The 23,589-nt window shown below is 53.9% G+C and overlaps 2 protein-coding genes across 6 annotated transcripts in view; both read left to right on the top strand.

The window, feature by feature from the left end:
* Nucleotides 1-13,107, top strand: part of KCNN1 (potassium calcium-activated channel subfamily N member 1) — a 38,402-nt gene extending 25,295 nt beyond the window's left edge. For 3 of the 4 annotated variants that reach the window (XM_059888504.1, XM_059888505.1, XM_024994784.2), the window contains exons 6-9: nucleotides 3,461-3,571; nucleotides 4,382-4,509; nucleotides 8,889-8,958; nucleotides 12,480-13,107. In XM_059888504.1, the coding sequence (XP_059744487.1) occupies nucleotides 3,461-3,571; nucleotides 4,382-4,509; nucleotides 8,889-8,958; nucleotides 12,480-12,734 (564 nt within the window). In that variant the 3' untranslated portion in view covers nucleotides 12,735-13,107. The remainder of the gene's footprint in view (nucleotides 1-3,460; nucleotides 3,572-4,381; nucleotides 4,510-8,888; nucleotides 8,959-12,479) is intronic. The other variant, XR_003035432.2, reaches the window with a different exon arrangement.
* Nucleotides 13,108-14,570: 1,463 nt separating this feature from the next.
* Nucleotides 14,571-23,077, top strand: ARRDC2 (arrestin domain containing 2). 2 transcript variants are annotated; one of them, XM_005208505.4, is made up of 8 exons: nucleotides 14,571-15,020; nucleotides 19,009-19,075; nucleotides 19,299-19,446; nucleotides 19,953-20,055; nucleotides 20,144-20,400; nucleotides 20,766-20,928; nucleotides 21,207-21,364; nucleotides 21,906-23,077. In XM_005208505.4, the coding sequence occupies exons 1-8, from the start codon at nucleotides 14,762-14,764 to the stop codon at nucleotides 21,957-21,959; spliced, it is 1,209 nt and encodes a 402-aa protein (XP_005208562.1). In that variant the 5' UTR covers nucleotides 14,571-14,761; the 3' UTR covers nucleotides 21,960-23,077. The 2 variants fall into 2 exon arrangements, with proteins under 2 accessions (XP_005208562.1, NP_001075061.1); NM_001081592.1 differs by lacking the exon at nucleotides 14,571-15,020 and adding an exon at nucleotides 18,571-18,915.
* The last annotated feature ends 512 nt before the right edge of the window (nucleotides 23,078-23,589 follow it).

Genomic DNA, 23,589 nt, shown 5'->3' with positions numbered 1-23,589 from the left:
GAGACAGGAGAGGAGCAGCCGGGGAACCCGCAGCGCAGCCTGGGGGCAGGGCCCCGGTTCTGCCTCAGGGACACAAATATTATCTTTGAGCTCTGCTATGGAACTAAAGCCTCCAGCCAATGGAAGACGACGAAATACTTGGTAAAGCGGTCTTCATTCCAGAGAGGTCAGTTTGATAACCATGGGAATCACAGAAGCTCATCCAGAGATCACCTGAGGCCAGGTTAAAGGGATGCAGGCCCTGCACACACTCTTGAGCCTTATCTGCAACCCCCCCACCAACCTCTGCTATGAAGAACTGTGAGCATGTCAGTCTCTCAGTCATGTCCAACTCTGCGACCCCATGGACTATAGCCCACCAGGCTCCTCTGTCCATAGAGTTCTCCAGACAAGAATACTGGAGTGGGTAGCCATTCCCTTCTCCAGGGGATCTTCCTGATGCAGGGATCAAACCCGCATCTCCTGCATTGGCAGGCGAGTTCTTAACTACTGAGCCACCAGGGAAGTCCTCAGATGAACTTTACAGATAAAAAACCCGAAGTATTCAGATAAGATGACTTTAAACCCAGAAACCCTGCAGTGAAATAGAAAAGCCGTGTTCTCTGCACTGGAATGAGCCTCCTTCCAGAAACTTAGTTTGGTATTTAGCCTGCAGCTCACTCCTGGCCCTCGCCTCCAGCAAATGCAGGAGTGTTTATACCCAGGGATGCTTCTTACTTTTCTGTTACCACGTAGCCAGGTATCACATGAAGCCACACCTTGGTCTTTCAAGCCTTTCTGCTTCTTATTCTCCTTTTATTGTCTCCTCTTCCATCCTTGTCCAAGTGTGTCCCCTCCCTGTCACTGTTCCATGGCCCACCCACTTCCAAAATGTTATAAAACACACATTTGCTCATCCTTGAACTTCAGTGCATCCCAGCATGGCCTCCTCTAAACTCAGAGCCTTTTGCTGGATGTGGCGTCTGTGTTATTGTGTGGCACACTGGCCAGCAGCCCGTCTTCTTCCTGGCTGCATAGTATTCCACATGGAGGGTCCCAATATGTTCTTGACCCCAGTTGACAGGAATTTCTGTTTTTAAATTTTTATTGAAGTATAGTTGACTTACAATGTTTTGCCAATCTCTGCTTATAGCTAATGACCCAGTTACACACAGAAAACAGTCTTTTTATTGAGTATTCTTTTCCATTATGGTTTATCACAGGATACTGAGTATAGTCTCCTGTGCTGTATCAGTAGGGCCTTGTTTATCCATTCTGTATGTAACAGTTTGTATCTGCTAATCCTGCACTTCCACCCCCTCGCTTCCACCTCCCTCTCCCTGCTGACAACCACAGGTTTGTTCTCTGCGTCTGTGAGTTTGTTTCTGATCTGCAGATAGGGTCATTTGTGCCACGTTTTAGATTCCACGTATAAATGATGCCATACGGTATTTGTCTTTCTCATTTTTAGTTACTTCACTTAGTATGATAATGTCTAGTTTCCCCCATGTTGCTGCAAGAGGCATTATTTGATTCTTTTTTTGTAGCTGAGTAGTAGTCCATGGTATATACGTACCACGTCTCTATCCAGTCATCTGTCAGGGGATATTTAGACTGTTTCCATTTCTTAGCTATTGTGCATAGTGCTGCTTTGGATATAGGGGTGCATGTACCTTTGTGAATTGTAGTTTTGTCTGGGTATGTGCCCAGCAGTGGGATTGCTGGATGGTATGGTAATTCCATTTTTCGTTTTCTGAGGAACCTCCACACTGTTTACCGCAGTGACTGAACCAATGTCCATTCCCATCAACAGTGCGGAAGGGTTTCCTTTTCTCCACAGCCTTTCCAGTATTTGTTGTTTGTGGACTTTTTAATGGTGGTCATTCTGACAGGTGTGAGGAGGTACCTCATTATAGTTTTGATTTGCATTTCTGTCACAGTTGCTGATGTTGAGCATCTTTTCATATGCCTATTGGCCATCTGTACGTCTTCTTTGGAGAAATATCTATTAATGTGTTCTGCTCATTTTTCAACTGGGCTGTTTGTTTTTTGTTGTTGAGTTGTATGAGCTGTCAGTGTATTTTGGAAATTAAACCCTTGTCTGTTACATCATTTGCAAATATTTTCTCCCATTCTGTAGGTTGTCTTTTTTCTTTTTTTTTTGTGGTTTCCTTTGCTGTACAAAAGCTCGTAAGTTTGACTAGTTCCCATTTGTTTATTTTTATTTCTATTGCTTTGGAAGACTGACCTAAGAAAACACTGGTATGATTTATGTCAGAGAATGTTTTAGACAGGGCTTTTCTTGAACACAGACTCCTGAGTCCTCCCAAGACCCATATCCTGGCCAGAAATGCATGATGGGATCTCCTCAAGGGGTGGCTTTGTGCCCACCCTTCCCCATAAATGTTTGCTTCTATCTGTAAGAAAAACTAGGCACTCCCCTGGTCCCCAGGGGCTGGGTTGGGTCTCTGGCTTCCTTCCATCCTGTATGCAGCACCCACAGGAGGAAGCAGTGGGTGCGTGAGGTGCCAGAGAGAGCCCTGGTACAACCAGGGAGCCGCCTTCCGGCCCCTCAGCGGCCCCCCTCACCGGCCCCTGCCACCTGCTCCCTGGCCACTCCTGGGCTGACGACAGCTAGGTGCCCTGTGTTCCCAGGATCCCCATTCTCAGTGGCTGAATGCCCCCTTTCTCTCCCTCCTCCATCACTTTTCACTGTCCCCCACTACTCCTGCCTGGCAGCCTTGCCCTCCTCCTTGGGTCCCCTCCCTCCTGCCCTTCTGCCTCTCAAGTGGCCGCCAAGTGGACAAGCAAGTCCTCTCTGGCCTCCTTCCCTCACTGGGGGACTGGCTGCCATTCAGGACATACTGGGGAGTGTGGTTGCTAAGAGCAGGGAGCCCCATCACAGGGGAGACGACCCCTCCTTTTACTTCCCTGCATCCTGGGACCTAAACTTTGCCTCTGCTGTCCTGAAAATGCGCCACCATGGTCAGCTGATCTGATCTTCTTTCTCACCGCCCTTCTGACCCTACCAGTTAGCTGCATTACTGGTCAGCAACATGTCAGCTGGGTCTCTGTCTCCATCATTAGACCCCAAAGCCTGGATGGAAACTCTTCCCATCCTCCCACCTCCATGGGCATCAGCCCCAAATGGACATGCAGATCCTGCCTGCTTCTTGTCCTTTTCCTTATCTTTGAGCCTCACTTTTCCCCTCTACCCAAGAGGGTTAAGAGTGGTCCTGCCTCCTGGGCTTGTTGGGAATCAAACGGACTAATGTATGGCACAGACTCCCTGGACATTCGGTGGTATTAAGCAAGAGGGGTTTAGAGTCAGTGAACTCAGAAGATGAGATTTGCCAACCCTGCAGGTTTGGAGGGCAAAGGTGAGGGGGGAACCAGGAAGGCTTCCTGGAGGAGGGAGGGTGTCCTACTTGCGACCCATATGAGGTGGATTCTGACACACCCCCTCACCTTCTTCACGCAGGGGGCTGGCTGCACGGCACTCGTGGTGGCTGTGGTGGCCCGGAAGCTGGAGCTCACCAAGGCAGAGAAGCACGTGCACAACTTCATGATGGACACTCAGCTCACCAAGCGGGTAAGGACACCAGCCCCATCACAGCCATTTCACCTCCTGGTCCTCAAGGCTGACTCTCCCCGCCTTGCTTCCGCATGTGTGCCCATGGGTCACACCATGCTGCCTGTGTATGCCCAGAGTGCCCTGAGCTGCACCGCCATGTAAACACCTTTGAGCTGTGCACAGAGTCGTGGCTATGGCCACAGGTGTCCACTTCCATGCTCAGTCACAGCCCAGCCATGGGCCACTCAATGCGAGGCAGGCAGCCAGGTGCAACTTATAAGCTGTATAAGAGACCCACCTCAGCAGGTGGGTCTCTCTGTGCCTGTTTCCTCACATATAAAGTGAGAGAGATTCCACCATGTGTAGATTCACCAAGGTAACATTAGCAAGACGTATAGAAAGGGTCTGGCCTGTGGTGAGTGATATTAGGCACCCATGCATGCACACACACACACACAGAGTACAGATGTGGCTGGGTAAACATGGCCCTGCCTTACTGTCCCAGGACCCCAGAGGGACACTTCCATTCCAGTTTCTGGGAGTTTCTGGAAGTTTCCAGAAGTTTCCAGAGCCTTCCATAGTTTTGTGCCTACTCGGGGCTTCCCAGGTGGCTCAGTGGTAAAGAATCCACCTGCCAATGCAGTAGATGTAGGTTTGATCCCTGGGTTGGGAAGATCCCCTGGAGGAGGAAATGGCAACCCACTCCAATATTCTTGCCTGAAAAATCCCATGGGCAGAGGAGCCTGGCGGGCTAGACTCTATGGGGTCACAAAGAGTTGGACATGACTGAGCAGCAGCAGCAAGGATCTGTTCTTTCTTTGGCCTCAGGTAAAAAACGCCGCTGCTAATGTTCTCAGGGAGACGTGGCTCATCTACAAACACACCAGGCTGGTGAAAAAGCCAGACCAGGCCCGGGTTCGGAAACACCAGCGTAAGTTCCTCCAAGCCATCCATCAGTAAGTCCAGCACCTTCCCATCGCGTTTCTGTGTCCACCTGGCACAGAGGCAGCCCTGGCTCGGGGGAGGAGGCTGCAGACAAGGCCAGACGGCTCGTCGTGGCTACATACATCATGACCATTCCCGTTTGGGGGGGTCAGTTGGTTGGGGCCTACGGCTTCTGTGCTGGGTGGGATAGTGGGACCAGCACTTTTGCAGGACAGTCACCTCTGATAAATCATGCAGACCACCCAACATAAGTGGCAGGAAGCATATTTTATTCTCTGGAATAGCCAAAATGTGTTTCCCCTTGGACACGAAAGCAGTTTCCCCTTCTTGCTTTGGCTTCCAGGAAGCTCAGAATTAAATCTGTGGCCTGATTTGTATGATGTGGGGTAATCAGAGATTACTAAATTTCCTCCGTTGTCCCTTTTTCCTGAGAATTATTTAATCAAGTAGTTCTCATGTTGGCTGCTCATTGGAGTCACCTAGGGAGTGCTTTTTAAAATCCCATGGGCCATACCAAATGCCAGTTACAGTAGAGTCTGGGATACAGCCTGAGCTCAAGTTTAAGTTCCTCAGGTGAATCCAGTGTTCAGCCGGAGTTGGCAGACTTTTTCTGTAAAGGACCAGATATTAATTATTTCAGGCTTGGTGAGCCAAAATGTCTCTGTTGAAACTACTCAGCTCTGCTGTTGTAGCAGGAAGGCAGCAAGGTGAATGGGTGTAACTATGCTCCGATAAAACTTTGTTTTCTAAAACAATCAGCTGCCCAGAATTTGGCCTATAAACCATAATATGCCAGTCACTGTCCACAAGAAATATTATGTGAGTAACATTCATAGTTTAAAATTGTCTAGCACCCACATTTTTAAGAGGTGAAAAATAAATGAAATTAATTTGAATATATTTATTCAACCTAATATGTAAAAATCATTATCACTTACTAATATGTGACTAATATAAAAATCATTAATATTTTAGAAAGTTTTGATACTAAATCTTTGCAGTCTGATGGGTATTTTACACTTACAACCTGTTTTTATTCAGACGAGTCACATTTCAATATTCACTAGCTACACATAGGAGGTATGGAACAGTGTGCAGTCTAGAATTTAAACAGGTCCAAATTCTATGGGATCCGGCACTCAACAATAAATTAGAGTTGAGTCACATAGTTCCTGATTTAAAATTTTCAAGCATCTTAAGGCACTTTTCAAAATGAGCCTATGCATTCCCAGCTCTTACATTCTGGGAAACCTCGTTCACAATTGGGCTTCCCTAGGACAATCAGATGGATTCTTACCCTAAGAACTCCTCAACCAGACTCAGGGGCTGATGAATCAGAGAGTGAGGAAAACAATGTTAGGGTCTGAACTAGTGCAGCAGGAATGCGATCAAGCCAGCCATAAGGAACAGAGATGGGAGGCAACACTGCCAACCCCTGTGTGAGCAGGAGAGTCGGGCAGCTTGCTGTGGGGAGATTCCAGGGTGTGGCTAGTGTGGTCAGCTACTGGGGCACCGCAGGGTAGCAGAGTGTGGCCGTAGAAGACCAGGCCGTGAGCGAGGAAGCTCAGCTAGCTAACTTTAATTTTTTAAATCCTGTTTACTCATTTTGCCTCTTTTTAAAGAATAGCTTTATTAAAGTGTAATCAACATTCAGTCAACTGCAGCTATTTAGAGTGCACAGTGTGATCAGTATTAATATATGTGTACACCCATGAAACTATCACCACACTCAAGATAATGAACAGAGTCATTGCCCTAAAAGTCTTCTTGAGCCCCATCACCCTTGTCTTTTAACTAGAGACTTTAGTCCATTAACATTTATTGTGTTTACTGTGCCATCCTTGTTTTTTTAGCTGGAGTTTAATCCATTTACATTTATTGTTACAATTGAATTAATTTTTCATGATAACAATCTCTACTTCACAAGACTGTGGGGAGGTTTAAATGGAGTGATATGTAAAAATGCCTGGCATAGTTCATGGCACAGAGCAAGTATTCAGTTACATATGGTACTCCCAACATCTGCTTCCAGTATCACCTACGAAGCAGGGAAAGAAATCGGGGGTGTTCCTCTCCAGGGCACCCCCAGACTTCAGTGATGCCAAACACACTTGGCATCACTGTGCCCAGGTGTTTGTCCTGTTTGCCCACAAGACCCTACAGCCCTCCTTGCTGACCCTTCAAAGGTTGTTTACTGACCACAGGGTCCCAGTCTGGTCTCTGCCACCTCACTGTGGGGCCCGAGCAAGTGACTATACTACCTCAAGCTTCATTTTTCTTATCTGTAAAGTGGAAACAGTGGTGACAGCCCTCTTCTCCAGGAATGGAGTATGGATCAAACACAGTTGGGGTGACCAGATGACTTGCCTGCGCCTGTCTACCACGTAGTATTTTCTGAAAATGGGAAGTGGTGTTGTTGTTGACACCCTCGATATGTTCATTTGGTTATCCCACAAGAATTTCCTCCACCAGCTGGTGTGCCAGGCTTGGGGGGCACAGACCTGTCTCTGCTCTGGACCTTGCTCTAAGGGATATCCCTGAAAGTTCTCTGGGAGAAGTTGGAGGGTAGAAATTGAGGACAGATAGGTCAGTGGAGAAGACACCTGCTTTGTGAGTTACCTGTGTTCTTTTGCTCTGGGGCAGGACTATCTCACCTTCAGGTCCCCCTGCACCCCCCTCAAATAGTGGCCTTATAAGAACAGCTGATGAAATCAAGAACATTTGGACTAGGGCCTGAAAGATGGATGGGGTTTGGGTAGGAACCACGAGGTGGGCATGCACACCAAGGAGTGTGCCCAGTTTGGACAAAGGTGGGCAGTGGGAATGAGCACAGTGCCCAGCAGACAAGAGGTGCCACCTGCAGGCATGAGGGAGCCATGGTGCCTTCTGAGCTGGAGAGCCCCCACGGCGGGAGTGTGGTACGAGCAGCTGGTGGAAAGGGCGAAGTGGTCTCAGAGGGGACAGACTGGGGATACAGCATAGTGTACACGTTTCCCAGGGCTCCTTTAACAAAGTACCACAAGCTGGGTGGTTTCAAACAGAATTTGTGATCACACCTCTGGAGGCCAGAAGTCCACAGTCAAGGTGTTGGCAGGACCATTCTCCCCCTGAGGACATTAGGGGAATGTCTGTCGCGGGCATCTCTCCTAGCTGTTGGCAGCCCCAGCGCTCCTTGGCTCGTAGAAGCATTTCTCCGATCCTCTGTCTTCATATGCTCTCCCTGTGTCTTCACATCATTCTCCCTCCCTGTGTGCGTGTCCAAATTTCCCCCCTTTATAAGGATACCAGTGTACCAGTTATCTTAACCTGATTAAATCTGTAGAGACTCCATTTCCAAACAGTCACATTGTGAGGTGCTGGAGGTTAGGACTTCAGCATGTCTTTTGTGGGGACACCATTCAACCTGCAACAGGAAGGTTCCAGAGATGCCAAGAATGACTTCCCCATGGCAGGCATGTCCATGGCTCCTTAGCAAGCCTCTGTTTCGTCTCCAGGGCACCCCCAGACTTCAGTGTTGGGGTGGCCTGTATCTGCCTCCACTTCTCCAGACCGAGAAGTGAGTCCTCCCCGGGTTGCTGACAACACCCAGGATGGGTGGGACCCAGGGGTCCTCTCTAAGCATCTGTCACATGTTGGATGTGCAGGGGCCTGCCTGAAATGGTCTCCCTGGGCTGGCTTAGCTGCAGAAGGGGCAGAGAGAAGGGGTGAGGACAAACCCCATGCCCACACAGGGAGCCGTCCCTAGGCCCAAGGTCCCAGAGGCTGAGTGGCAGTGCAGCTTCAAGTCCTGGTAGGAGGCTAGTAGGCACCGGCTTTGCCCCCTCTGAGCCTCGGTTTCCCCCTCAGGAAATGTGTGGGCACAGTTTTCTGGACTAAATGCCATCTCCAGGGCCGGGAGCTTGGTACAGGCTGGCATACAGTGTGACTGCAGGGCTGAAGGCAGCTGCATATGCTGGGAGGGCCCTGTTGGAGAGAGGAAGCAGAGAGACGATGCATCCCTGAGGGCGGGTACCACCCCCTCAGAGGCTGGACCTCTTCCAAGAGCAAGGGCCCTGGGGTGGTGCACATGGGAGTGGGCCGGGCTGGGTACAGGCCGCCCAGCTGTGCTGAGATTAAAATTGCCTTGTGGTTTCTCTCTGCTCCGCTGGGTCCCACCAGAGCGCAGAAGTAAGTCTCTTCCCTGGGGGTTAGTGCATGTCTGCTGAACCATCCCCCAGGCCCTGCTGCCCTCTGCATGCCAGGAGGGGACGGGCTGCAAGGGGACCTCCGCTTGCCTCTCATCCCCCAACTGCATACCCCACAAGGTGACTCTGGGTGGGGTGAGTTGCATGGGAGACCCCTGACCCCGCTGCAGCTTCAGCACAACCCCACCTGCCCACCTGTCCCCCAGGCTCCGGAGTGTGAAGATTGAGCAAGGGAAGCTGAATGACCAGACCAACACACTCGCAGACCTGGCCAAGGTGAGGAGGGCAGGGCAAGGTGGGGCAGCTCCGGGGGCCAGAGGGGGTTGGTTGGGCCTTCAGGGGAGGAGGAGAAATGTTAATTGCTCAGTCATGTCTGACTCTTCTGTGACCCCATGGACTGTAGCCTGCCAGGCTCCTCTGTCCATAGAATTCTCCAGGCAAGAATACTGGAGTGGGTTGCCATGCCCTTCTCCAGGGGATCTTCCCAACCTAGGGATCCAACCTGGGTCTCCTGCATTGCAGGACGATTCTTTACTGTCTGAGCCACTGGAGAAGCCTGATAAAGGAGGAGGAGGGGGAGGGGGACAGGGAGGAGGAGCGGGGTGTTCAGTAAAGAACCAGGCCCAGCTCCTGCCAGGGAGGCAGGAACAGTGCTGGTGCTCATGGTACAGGCCAGGGGTGCAGGGCAGGGAGCAGCCACTGTGAACATGAGCCCTGCCTGCAAGGGTCCACTGTGACCGGAGGCTCCAGTTGTTAGAGAGATGCCAGAGATCTACATCTGTGTGTAAAATCTTTACTTTGGAATGTTGGCGGCTATTTTACACTTTTAACTAATAACTCTAATAAGAATATGTAACTAGTGGGCTGAATTGGTGAAGTGGTACTTTCATATTTAGAAACGCCAGCTACATACAGGCTCTAAAGTTTAAGAGAAAAACAAATTTCTTTTGCTATGAATATACATTCTAATTACAGACTTCCCAAGCGGCTCAGTGGTAAAAGAATCCACCTGCCAATGTAGAAGACACAGGTTTAATCCCTGGGTCGGGAAGATCCCCCAAAGAAGGAAATGGATACCCACTCTAGCATTCTTGTCTGGAGAATCCCATGGACAGAGGTGCCTGGCGGACTATAGGCCATGCAGTCGCAAAGAGTCAGACATGACTTGGCGACTAAATAAGCAAGAGAGCAGAGCCTCAGGAGAAAGCTTATTTGTATAGCAATTAATATCTTTGAGGAGGTTAAAGTTAATTGCCAGAGCTCTGTAAGATCAGTTTGTGTTAGAAATGAATCTGTTTGTTAGTTCTAACGTCAGGTCCCGTCCGATTTCTTGCTTTGTGTTCATCCATTAAAAGATATGTCAACTGACTCAACTTCAGGTGGGCAAGCTCTTAGAATATTTGTCACAGTCTTCTCAACTCCCGGGGTTCCCTGGCAGCTCAGAGGTTAAAGCGTCTGCCTGGAATTCAGTTGGGCAAGCTCTTAGAATATTTGTCACAGTCTTCTCAACTCCCGGGGTTCCCTGGCAGCTCAGAGGTTAAAGCGTCTGCCTGGAATTCAGGAGACCCGGGTTTGATCCCTGGGTCGGGAAGATCCCCTGGAGAAGGAAATGGCAACCCACTCCAGTACTCTTGCCTGGAGAATCCCATGGAGGGAGGAGCCTGGTAGGCTACAGTCCATGGGGTCATAAAGAGTCGGACACGACTGAGCGACTTCACTTTCACTTTCCCAGCCCCCGTCTGCCCTTTCACAAATAGTTCACATGTGAACTTTGCTAATTGACTCCATCTCCTAATCAATTAATAGATCTGAGCCTAATTTAATATTATCCTTAGGAAATGTGAAGTCCTCTTCTATTTTACTAGTCATACTCATCACATTTTGGACTCACTCTCTTCATCATTAGCAAGAGAATGCAATTTAAGGGAGTTCCCTAGTAGCCTAGTGGTTAGGATTCTAGGCTTTCACTGCTGTAGCCCCAAATTCAATCCCTGGTCAGAGAACTGAGATCACGCAAGCCATGCAGTATGGCCAAAATAAAAAAAGAATGCAATTTAATTTAATACTAATCTACATGAACTTAATTTGGAAGGGAATGTTCTAGAAGCTTGAAGAAATAATTCAGTTGGTAGTAGAAAGAGCATAATCCTAAGAACGTGTAGAAGTCCTTGGCCAATTAATTTGATGCAAATGAGATAACAGCTCCAAATATATATATTAAATGCCTTGGAAAAACTCAGGTATATTATAGTCTGGATTATCCATTATCACACTTACTTCATGAGTATAGATGATTAAAATGTGAATTGCTAACAGTTATTTAAACCTGTAATTACAGCAGTATGCTCCTCTCAAAATACATTTAAGGAAGGTTTCTTTGAAGTAAGTCTTTCACTGGATTGGATGATATGGTTTCTAATTTTTTAAAAAAAATTTAACGAGGTTAAAATGTTTTCCAGTATTAAGTTTTAATGCTTTCCAAGGTTGCTGATTTAATTTGTATCTCTCCAACGAAAACAAAATATATGTTCTAATAAAAACTTAAACCTCAGAGAGGGCCAAAAAGAACCATCCAGCGGCTGTTTGTTCAGTTGCTCAGTCGTGTCCAACTCTTTGTGACTCCACGGACTGCAGCCTGCCAGCCTCCTCTGTCCACAGAATTCTCCAGGCAAGAATACCTGAATGGGTTGCCATTTCCTTCTCCAATCCAAGGGCTGGATGCTTCCAGATGTTACTCCCTGGCCTTGGGAACTGTGTGGTCCCTTGAGGCAGGCTGGGATGAGGCTTTGTGGCCCTAGGAGGGCCCCAGAGGCATTTGTTCACCCTGGGATGGGATTTGCTTACCAGTAACAGGAAAGTGTGGAAGGAATGGCCCAGGTAAAGATTCAGGGCTGAGAGGCTGTGGGTACGGTGCGGAAAGAAGGAGCTGTGGTGTGGATGACCAATCTCCCTCCCACAGAGCCAGAGCATGGAGAGGGAGGGTGGGGTGACAGAAGCCTGAGGCCCAGAATGGGTGGTGAGCTGCGGACCAACCCGGGAGGGCGGGTGGGTAGCGGGGCAGGAGGGTCTAGTCTGCAGGGAGCTGGGCTGAGAATGGAACCATGGTCTAGCGCCACCTGGTGGCTACAGCGACATCTGCACCAAGGGCTGTCCGTGTGTGTACCACCTCCCCCTACAACTCCCGGGCTCATCTATCTGGACACCCCTGCTTGCTGGGTTGTGAGAAGCAGTCGAGGTGGCAGGGACACCCCACCACTTGCTGTAACAGTGGCTGTTGTGGTGGTCATGTCCCCTGGTCTGTGATGGAGTCAGATCCTTGGCGTGGTCACCTCTCCCCAAGACCCCCATCCCCCCCTCCCCAGTCTAATGTGGGAAGCGGGGGACAGTTTACAACCTAGCCTCATCCCCCTCGACCATGTTCCCAGCGTGGAACAACGTCAGTCCAGAATCACCCAAGACCACCCTCTGATTTTATGCACCATGTGGCTAGTTCATCCCCTCAGAGCAACTCTGGTCACACCCACTGGGCCCCAGGACCCCCCTTGACCTTCCCCTGGACTGCTGGGCCCGAGCCTGGCATTCAAGACCTGTGTCTCGCCTCACCTGCTCTCCTGCCACTCCCTGGGGTCCACCCAAGAGACCTTGGGCTGGGCTGGTAGCGCACTTACAGTTGTCCCTTACGTAGGTCCAGTTAGTGGGTCACCACCCAGCCGGGGCTGCCCTGCCGTCTCTCTGTGCCCATCCCTCCCTCTCTCTCACCTGGTTTCTCCTCTCTCTCCCGCCTCTCTGTTCGGCAGACCCAGAATGTCATGTACGACCTCATGTCCGAGCTGCACGCCCAGCACGAGGAGCTTGAGGCCCGCCTGGCTGCCCTTGAAAGCCGCCTGGATGCGTTGGGCACCTCCCTGCAGGCCCTGCCTGGCCTCATCGCCCAAGCCATACGCCCACCCCCACCCACCCTGCCTCCCTGGCCTGGCTCCGGCCCCCTAGACCAGGTGGCTCGGAGTCCCCCACACTGGTGGCCACCCGTGGCCCCTTCAGACTGTGGGTGACAGCCCTGCCTGCCACCGGACCCCTCAATTTTGGCCATCGTGTGGCCGCCACTTCCACGCCATCCAAGAAGCCCTGTACAGTGGCGCCTCTTGGAGTTCAAGGAGCCGAAGCTGAGTTGGGCTGAGTGGACTGGGGCCCGAACCACTGCACCCCACCCAGACTGTTCAGGCAGAGAGTAGGGCCAGACGGCAGGGGAGGGCAGGTCTGCTTCCTCCCTGATTGGAGCTGGGGGAGCTTGGAGCTTCCTCTGGTCCCCTGATTCCCGTGGTACGCCCCTCCCCGACCCTCGGCTCTCTCCAGGCCCCGGGTGGGTGTGGGGCAGCCAGGAGAGGGGTCCTTGCCAGTTCCAAATAAAGCAGGACCCGCCCACTTGCTGCCTGTTGTGTGTGGCTGGTGGACACCCGTATCATAACATGGGAAGTGGATACCAGGGCCCTGGGGATTCCAGACCGGATGTGGGGGTCAAGGTGAGCCCATCCCATCCTAGCCTAGTGGTCTCCCAGGCCTGAACTCCACACCTCCCTGAGGACACCTGGTACCAAGAAAGGGACCCTGCAGAGAGCAGGGCCCAGCCCTGGCCCGCAGGGGAAGTGGATAGTCAGGACGTCCCTCCAGCTCGCTTTGCCAGAGCACCTTGTAGGGGCCAGGCTCCAGCGGGACTGTAAGTCACGGTCCAGAGGGGGAAGTGACATGAGTGAGGAGGGCCATTCTGTTTTTGATGAATGTGGATTGAGCACCTGCTGTATACAGACAGTATAATGACAAGTCTTCACCAGAACCTGACCAGGGTAGGATGGGGAGACACAGAGAAGTGAAACCATCTGTCTGGGGCTACGGAGTGAAGAGGGATGAGCCAGGATTTACATTCAGGGGTCCACAGGCCAAGGGGAAGAATGGACTCGGTGGAGGTCACTCCATGGGGAGGGGACTGCTGTGATCCTGGGCTTAGAGAGGCCTCTCTGGGGCAGAATGGAGGGGAAGGTCTCAGACAAGTGGAATCAGAAAGGTCCTTCCAGGCCTTGGGCTCAGAGTCCTGGAGTCAGGTGCGGAGGCAGGCTCTTGGCAGATGCTGGGCCCTGTGGAGAGGGAGGCTACTCTGGATCCAGCTGAGAGCCCAGGCTCTGGCAGCCTCTGATAAAGCCATGGGCCACCTGCCTGGGGGTGATAGGTGGGACGCAAGAACAAGAAGGACCCGGGGAGGTGTCGGTGGGCTGAGGTAAGATGTGGGTTCGAGTCCCGAGTCAGCCACCGCTGGGTGCCTCTGGGCAGCGACTGCCCCTCTGAGGGGCCTCAGTTTCCTCTTCTGTGAGATCAGGTGCTGAAAACAGCACAGGGCTCACCCTTGGGGACACCCAGTCTGATGGAGAAGGCACAACAGAGAACACACAGCAGTCACAAACACATTGGCCAGAGCCACAAAGAATTAAGTCCAGAGCATGTCTCCGAGGAGGTGACATTTGGACATGGAGACCTGGAGAAGGGCGTTCCTAGCAGCAACCGCCAGCGCAAAGGCCAAGAAGCAAGACCCGAGCTTGGTGTGTTTGGGGAACAACCAGATGATGGCAGGAAGGCCGGGGAGGAGGCTGGGGCCGCGCCGGGTCCAAAGGTGCCGGGCAGGGGACGAATGAGTCCATTAGACAGATCCCGGGTGGTGGCCTCCGCTCCGCGCCAGCCACATCCGCCCCCGCCCGCCTCTGACTCAACAGCGCCTACCCTGCAAAAACAGGACCCGCCCCGCCCTGGGGGGTAGCAAAGTCAAACGCGCGGACACGCGGGCGGCACGTCCCCGGAGGCCCGAGCGCGTCACGAGGGCGGACACGGAGGACCAGGAAGTCAGCCAACCGCGCGCCGGCCCGGGGCCGGCGGCGTCCACACAAGTTCGCAGAAGCAGGAGAAAGCTCGGGAGGGGCGTTCGGCGCGGCGAAGACCAGCACTGAGACCAGAGAGGTCGGCAGACGCTGCCCAGCAGCGCGCCGAGCGGAGCCGCTCCGGGACACCATCCCCGCCGTGCGCCCTGGCCACCGCCATGCGCCCGGGGGGCGTGCGCAGCTTCGCGCTGGAGCTGGCGCGGGGCCCGGGCGACGCGTACCGCGGCGGGGAGCGCCTGTGCGGCCGGGTGCTGCTGGAGGTGGCGGCGCCGCTGCGGGTGCTAGCGCTCGAGGTGGCGGCGCGCGGCGGGGCGGTCACGCACTGGCTCGAGGGCCGAAGCGTGGGTGTCAACGCCGTCTCCAGCGACTACGCGGCCGCCGAGACGTACCTGCGACGGCGGCAGCTGCTGCTCCGAGGTGAGCCGCTCATGTCCCCCACCCCCGAGCCAGAATCCCTGCCACCGACCCCTCTTCTCAGGTCTGGGCGCCCCTTTCCAAGCTCTTTAGAGGCCGTGTGGGCTGGCAACCCTTCTCAAGAGGGGGATTGTCTTACCCGGACACTAGGAGTCCCTTGACCTAGAGGATATGCGGTGGAGACATCCCCCCCAACCCCACCCGCCCCGCCCCATATGGAGTCTGAGGGTGTTAGCAATCTCTTGCCCTCCCCATTCAGCAGTGAGGAATCAAAGGGATCAGGACAAAGTTTTGGGTGAAGTGGAAAAGTATAGTTTTACTGCTTTGCCAGGCAAAGGGAGACACACCTTGCTTCTGCCTTGAAAAACGATGTCTCCACCCCAGAAAACTAGATGAGGGGTTTTATAATAGTGGCTCAACATTGGGGGTCTTTGATAACATTAAGGTGTGAGCAGGGCTTGCAGGCCCTTAATCTCATCTCAGGTGGTCGGTCTTCTAATCTTTGTGAGCATCTCTGTTCCCTGTAATCTTGTCTCAGGGGGTTTCTTGGCTTTTCTCTTGATTAACAACTGTTCAAACCCACCCTATGAAACTCAGGAAAGGTTATGGGGGCTGGAGTCAAGAAATGGGGTCAGAAAGGCCTCTGTGCCTGGGAGCCCCACAGGACCCCCTCGGTTTCAGGGGACCCCTTGGTGGAGCTAGGAGATCCTCCTCTCTAAACTCCAGGATGTCTCATTAGCCCCAGGCCTGGGGGCTCTGATTCCCAAAGAAGGCCCGTGTCTCACCCCCGGCCAGTGCCCTTTACCAACGTTTACATGAAGGGTTGTTTGCTGGATTGGAGATTTTGGTGGTGTTTGCAGGTAAGGGGGTGGGAATGCATCCGAGGCAGGGAGAAGACTTGGGGTAGGGTCAGATCAAATTAGGAGTCCTGGACATGTCCCTGCTTGCTCTGAACCTCGGTCCTCCTCCCTTAGGCCATACAGCCAGTTGAGAGCAGAAGTAGGGGAGGGCAGGGACAGAAAGAGTAAGTCTGTGCTCTAGCACCTGCTGTGTGGCTGAAGAGGATGTTGGCCTCTCTGGGCTGTTGGCTACTTCTTCAGGGAAGGCAGACCTCACTATACCCATCTGCAAGATGGGTAGAAACAGGATGCAGCTTTCAAATCTGGCTCCCTGCCACAGCACCCTTACTTCCGGCCCTGCACACACTAGATGCTTTGCCTACAGACTTATTACTTTGTCCAAACTGCCGCCAGGTGTGGGAGGCTCTCACGCTGTGAAAACCAAAGCATAGCTGGCATGGAATGAGGCAATAAGGGGCCCTGTAAGCACTTCCCTTTCCTTGAGACTCAGGGAAATCGGAGCTGGTCTCACCCTCCAGCCCTCCTACTCCCACTCAATGGTGGCTTCCTTAAGATACTGGAGGAGTGAAGCAGAGTTGCTGTGTGACTTCTGGTGAGTCCCTGCTCCTCTCTGGGTCTCTGGGGGAACCCATCTGTGAAATGGACTGAGGACACTGGCTCAGAATGAACCTTCCCAGGATTACCCTGGCAGTCCAGTGGTTAAAACTCTTGAGCTTCCATCGCAGGGGGTGTGGGTTCAATACCTGGTACCTGGTCAAGAAACTAAGATCCCACAAGTCTTGTGTGACCAAAAAGAAAGTATGAGCCATCCCATGCCCCCAAGGTCACTCTATTCCCTGCCTTCTCCTGGGCCTGTGGCCTCCTGTCTTCTTTCTAGACTTCACTTGGCCCTGGGAGAAGGTCGAGTGCCTTATTTCAGCCCCAGAGCCCTCCACCAGGCTGATCACTGAGTAGACAGCCTCTACCCTTCTCTACCGGTTTGCACTGACTGGTTGTGTTGGTTATGGCCGCCTCCCACTGGGGGTGTCCTGGCCTCAGCGGGGTTCCAGCCAGGCTGAGCCAGACTCAGAAGGGATGGCCAAGGTAAAGGGTTTTAGGACTTCCTAAAGGAAATCAGCCCTGAATATTCATTGGAAGGACTGATGCTGAAGCTGAAGCTCCGATACTCTGGCCACTTGATGGGAAAAGCCAACTCATTGGAAAAGACCCTGATGCTGGAAAAGGTTGAGGGCAGGAGGATGGTTTCATGACATGAGTTTGAGCAAACTCTGGGAAATGGTGAAGGACAGGGAAGCCTGGTGTCTGCAGTTCTGCTGCGGCTGCTAAGTCGCTTCAGTCGTGTCCGACTCTGTGCGACCCCAGAGATGGCAGCCCACCAGGCTCCCCCGTCCCTGGGATTCTCCAGGCAAGAACACTGGAGTGGGTTGCCATTTCCTTCTCCAGTGCATGAAAGTGAAAAGTGAAAGTGAAGTCGCTCAGTCGTGTCCGACTCTTAGCGACCCCATGGACTGCAGCCTACCAGGCTCCTCCATCCATGGGATTTTCCAGGCAAGAGTACTGGAGTGGGGTGCCATCGCCTTCTCCTGCAGTTCATGGGGTGGCAAAAAGTTGGATACGACTTAGGGACTCAACAAGGTAGGGAGTGGGTTCAAGCAGCAATGTATGACGCTGCCACCAGAGGGCGCAGGCACTTCGCAGATCGCGTACTTCCAAGCTTCCGACTTGGAAACCCTACTTAAGGTTCCTCTCTCTGTGTAAACAGGTCCAGAGAGTGGTTACCGTCCCGGCGATTCCATGAGCTCCCCCGGTACTTGGCTCTGTCTGTGAGGGGAAGAGCTGGGTCAAAAGAGCAAACAGAAGTTTGCGGAGGCGGGGAGGGTGGGTAATGGGGGTGGAGAGGGCAGGTGCTGAAAGTTTGGAAAGGAACGTGGGGCAAAAGCGCTGAGGCGCCGCTGAGTGGCAGTGTGTCAGGGGCGGGTGGATGAGTCGGGAGAGAGGCTCTGGGAGGGGTCGAGTAGGGCTACACCGCGATTCATGCACAACTCTCTGAGGTCGGGGCTGATTTTGTTCTGGCTCTACAAACTGGAACTCAGGCTCCGAGATGTCATTAGACCAGGTCACCCAGCTAAGCGGGTTTCAAATCATAGGTAGGGGCAGCAGGCGCCCAGTGTTGGGAGGCCCCGACCACTTCTTCCTCCCTTCCCCATTGCACGGGGTGGGGGGTGGGGGGGCCGAGCTGAGGCCCGAGGTAGGTAGTCCTAGACTCTCAGGGACCTGGCCGTTTCCTCCAGCCCCGGCTGGACATGCATCGAGTCACGTCTGCAAGTGGCGGACGGTAGATGATTAACCCGACGGCAGAACGCTCTTGCTAGGTGACCTGGCCTCGGTTTTTCCTGTTCACCCCTGCAGTCTGAGAGATACTTATTCCGTGCCGCGATGCTTGTCTCATCCCAGGGTCCAAGAGGGTAGAAGGCCGCCAGCCGCAAGCCGGGGCTTTTGTTATTTTGCTCCAAGCCTGGGCAAGACCACGCCTCTTGCCGCGCCATTGGCGTATTCCCCTCCGGGGGCGGGACCTGCGTCTCGCCCCGCCCCTCCCGCCGTATAAATGCGGCGCCGGCGCAGGCCGTGAAGAGTCTCTGGCCCGACCTTGGAGTGCGCCTGCGCGCGCCTGGTGGGCTCCTGTCCTGAGGCTGCAGCCCTAGAGCCGCCGTGCCGCGGGTTCGAAGCCAGGGGCCGCTCGCCGCGAGTTCGTATCCCCGCGGCGATGCTGTTCGACAAGGTGAAGGCATTCGTAGTGCTGCTGGATGGTGCTAGCGCGGGCTCTGAGCCCGTGTTCAGCGGCGGCCAGGCGGTGGCCGGCCGAGTGCTTCTGGAGCTAGCGGGCCCGGCGCGAGTGAGCTCCCTGAAGCTGCGCGCGCGGGGTCGCGCCCATGTGCACTGGACCGAGTCTCGCAGCGCGGGCTCGAGCACGGCGTATACGCAGAGCTACAGCGAGCGCGTGGAGGTTGTGAGCCACCGTGCCACGCTACTCGCGCCAGGTACCAGCCGGGGGACCCTTGCACTGCGCTTGCTGTGTGCTCCGGGAGCCCCTTCGCAGCCACTGAGCCGCCCCCTCTTACTCCTACCTGCAGGCACTGGAGAGACCACAACGCTGCCTCCTGGGCGTCATGAATTCCCATTCAGCTTCCAGCTGCCACCGTAAGTCGAGTGGGGTGCAGGATTGTGGGGGAGCCTCTAAGTGTCCCTAAGTCTGCAGCCCCTTCCAGGTTTGGGACTCCACTGCTCGGTATATGGGGGCCACTGAGACCCAAGATTGTCTCCCTGGGAGGCCCCCCAGAGTGTCTCCTGTCTCTCATCCCCCAAAGCCTTTGGGGATCTCCCACCTGGGTGTCTCTGGGTCTTACCTTCCGTCCATCCCCAGGACGCTAGTGACTTCCTTTGAAGGCAAACACGGCAGTGTCAGATACTGCATCAAAGCCACCCTCCACCGGCCCTGGGTCCCTGCCCGTCGGACAAGGAAGGTGTTTACTGTTATTGAGCCTGTGGATATCAACACACCGGCTCTGCTGGTGAGTGGCTGCCCTTGGTGGGTTGGGGGCGTCGCAGGCAGGGTCCTGGCTCCATGGTGATTGGCTCCTCGCTCCTCCCTTCACAAAGTGGGGGTCATAGCTGAGCCCTGGCAGGGAGGGAGGCAGGCATGGGAATGCCGGTGGAGCTAGGTGCAAGAACCAGCTGCGCCAGTTTGCTTGGTGGCTCCGAGTGAGTGTCTCACCCTCTCTGAGCCTCCCACACGTCACTTGTCTGTGAAAGGGGGCGCAGTCAGGGCTTACAATAGTAATGGCTTACTGAGCACTCGTTAACACACTAAGTGCCTGGCTTGTTCACTTGTTTATAGCTTAATGAGATGGGTCACGTTCCTGGATCCATTTTGCAAACAGACTGTTAGAAACCAGGATGCTTGGCCCTGCCTCAAATCTTCCTTCAGCTGAGGGTGGTTTAGAAGCTCCACAGGGTCTGTGGTTGGTACAATGGGACCCGTTTCACATCCTTTTCCTTCCCCGCCACCCCCGACCAGGCCCCTCAAGCCGGAGCTCGGGAAAAGATCGCCCGATCCTGGTACAGTAACCGTGGCCTTGTCTCCCTCTCAGCCAAGATCGACCGCAAGGGCTACACACCAGGTAACAGGTGGGAGGGCCTGGATTGGGAAGAAGGCCAGTGTCAGGGTTGCAGGTGGGGAAACTGAGGCCCTGCGGTTCCACCTAACAGGTGAAGTGATCCCTGTCTTCGCTGAGATCGACAACGGCTCCACGCGCCCCGTGCTGCCTCGGGCAGCCGTGGTCCAGACCCAGACCTTCATGGCGCGAGGTGCCCGAAAACAGAAGCGAGCCGTGGTGGCTAGCCTCTCGGGGGAGCCTGTGGGCCCCGGGCGGCGGGCGCTGTGGCAGGGCCGGGCTCTGCGGATCCCTCCCGTGGGTCCTTCTATCCTGCACTGTCGTGTGCTGCACGTGGACTATGCCCTCAAGGTAGAGTATCCTCAGAGGCCGGGGTGGTTGCATTTGCTGTGTCCCTGATGCTGCGAAAGATGGAGGGCAGGAGGAAAAGAGGGAGACAGAGGATGAGATGGTTGGATGACGTCACTGACTCAATGGACATGAGCTTGAGCAAACTCAGGGAGATGGTGAAGGACTGGGAAGCCTGGCCTGCTACAGTCCATGGGGTCATGGAGTTGGACACAACTTAGTTACCGAACAGCAACAACAACCAGCCTGGGGTCCCCTTCCCTCCTTGAGGCTAGAGCCGGGACCTCTGGGCCTGCTCCTGTAAGGAGGAGCACGTGGCCAAGGCTGCCCGCGTGACTGGTCTTCTGAATTGCGGTACTTCCCTCCAGGTCTGCGTGGACATCCCGGGCTCATCCAAGCTGCTCTTGGAGCTCCCACTGGTCATCGGCACCATCCCTCTGCACCCTTTCGGCAGCCGCTCATCCAGCGTGGGCAGCCATGCCAGCTTCCTGATGGACTGGGGGCTGGGGATCCTGCCAGAGCGGCCTGAAGGTGAACTTTCCCTCCTGCTGTGGGTGGGCATGGGTGGGAGAGAGGCGAGGGCCTGGCTGACTCTCTTCCCTTCCAGCTTCGCTTGCTGCCCCCATCTGTAGAAGTGCTCTGGAACGATCATGTTGGCAACCTGAGTCCCCCCCAGGAATCCCAATCCAGGGGCACACAGCCCAGTAGCCCCAGAACTGGCACACGCCAGCTCCACCTGGCCATTGCCCCCGATGCTGGGGCTCCCATCCTCCTCTACCAGCCTCACCCACCCTGTCTCTCAATTCCAGCCCCTCCCGAGTACTCCGAGGTGGTGCCTGACGAGGAGGTGGCAGCCATGGAGCAGAGCCTCTTGCCACTACTACAGGACCCTGACATGAGCATGGAAGGCCCCTTCTTTGCCTACATCCAGGAGTTCCGCTACCGCCCACCGCCCCTGTACTCCGAGGTGAGCTTGGGGATTCAATAAGCCCCTGTGCCTCTCCAAGGCCCTGGGAGCCAAGAGGAGGGGAAGGAACCACAGGTGAATCTTCAGTAATGGTAGAACTCCTAGGGGCTTCCCTGGTGGTCCAGGGAGGAATCCACCTTCCAAGACAGGGTTCGATCCCTGGTCGGGCCGGTAGGATCCCACATACTGTGAGGCAGTCAAGCCCATGCACCCCAACTACTAAGTCCTCGAGCCTCAACTTGAGAGCCCGAGTGCTGTAAACTACAGAGCCCACACGCTCTGAAGCCTGCACCATCACCACTAGAGAGAAGCCTGTGTGCAGCAATTAAGACCCGATGCAGTCAAAACTAAATTTCTTCTATTTTAAAGTGATAAGAGCATCTTCTACGTCCTGTTCAGGGCCTGAATCCACTTTGCATCTCAGTCTGTTCTTAAGTGTTGCTCCCTAACCTAGGGTGGGAGTGGAGATCCAGGGGGATGGGGTGGGGGCGTTTCTGAGCCTCCAGGGCCTCCTGAGACTTGATGGGATCATTTCTGGCAGGAGGATCCAAACCCACCCTCGGAGGCCCGGAGGCCACGCTGCATGACCTGCTGAGTGTCGAGTGGAAACTTCAAAGGATACGGTGTTTACACATGCTTCCAGCCACCACGGACATGAGCAAGGAGCGGCTAGATGAAGAACAGACTCCGGGCTGACTACACTGAAGTTGGGGAAACTGAGTCTCAGAACAAAACAGGGCCGTTCCAACATCACACAGAGGAAGAGCCAGTCTGGAGTCTTGACACATCTGGACTGGTCCTCATAAGGTACCAGATACCCACAGTAGGATCTGAGAAACCATTCAACCTGTCTGCGTCGGCCTGTGTTCCCTCAGAAGCCTCCAGACTGGGAGCGACAGAACCAGACATAAATACTTCCAGACCCACAGGACCAGAGGAAAGGACCCCGAGCTGGGAGAGTCCAAAGACGGAGTGGAGAAGGCTTCCTGGGGAAAGGGCATTTTAGCTAAGGCTTTGGTGTATGAACAAGAGCTTGGTAGGCAGGCAAGCAAGAGGAAAAGTCGAAGAAGGTCAGAGCTGACTGATGTTTGGAGACCGTCCCCTTCATCTTTGGAGTGGGGCTCAGAGAGCATCTTTGGCATATGGGCTCAGTCGAGGCCATAGTGCAAGGTCCGGGAGGCGAGAGGGCCCAGGAACGAGGCATTCAGGAAAGCAGGTCATCAGGGCCATGTGGGGCTGAAGGGTGGCAGGTGCAGCGACTCCAGCCTTAAAACCTTTGAAAACCAGAGACTCCTATCCCAGGCTGGAGCGCCTGGGTGCCTCCACACACTCCAGCACATGAGCACTGCCTGGGTACTGCATGGCCTGAAAAACACAGGTTCAAAGGCAGACAGACAAGACCGGCTACATAACTTGCAGAATGAAGCCGTGGGGCCACTTGTTCAAGAATTAAGAATTTCAAGACAGGGACAGCAGAGCATTAACCCAGGCTGTGGGGACAGAAGTCAGCCTGGGGTGACAGAGTAGGGCCACAGTATGCTTCTGAACACCCCCTGTGTCCCAGAGGGACACAACATGATGGGCAGCTGGACAAGCCTCCAAGTGCAGAGACCCGGCCGAGGCAGGGCCCCTGCCTGGGACTCCACATTTCGGATAAGCCTTAAATTGTTCTCTTTTGTACATTTTTTAAAAAATAAAAGTCACAGAGGAAGAGCTTGGGCTTAGTGGTTTATCGCCCCCAGGTGCTGAGAAAGTTGAGTGGCCTTGACCACCATCTTGGGTCTGGATCAGATGAAATTCCAGGCTAAGGAGGGTTGAGGGGCCCATTGACCAGAAGGTGAAGCTGAGATTCAAGGACAGAGGGAGACTGACACCACATCTCTCCCTTAGTGTGGTTGCAAGGCTGGGGGCAGAGCTGGCGGAGGCCTCATCTGTCTCCTCAGAGTGGAGCCGAGCAGGTGGGAGGGAGGCCAGAGGCAGGAGGATCCTGCCTGTCTGCGGAGTCTGGGCTGTTTCTGCTTTTGTTGTCATTGTTTAGTCACTCAGTCTTGTCTGACTCTTTGCAACCCCATGGACTGTAGCCTGCCAGGCTCCTCTCTGTCCATGGGATTTCCCAGGCAAGCATACTGGAGTGGGTTGCCATTTCCTTCTCCAGGGGATCTTCCTGACCCAGGGATTGAACCCACTTTTACTGAGATTCAATTCATTTGCCATTTGTAAGTGTG

This window comes from Bos taurus, chromosome 7 (genome assembly GCF_002263795.3).
Source record: "Bos taurus isolate L1 Dominette 01449 registration number 42190680 breed Hereford chromosome 7, ARS-UCD2.0, whole genome shotgun sequence".
NCBI classification, from domain to species: domain Eukaryota; kingdom Metazoa; phylum Chordata; class Mammalia; order Artiodactyla; family Bovidae; genus Bos; species Bos taurus.
Note: the sequence above shows the minus strand (reverse complement) of the source record. Positions and strands in the feature narration are given on the sequence as shown.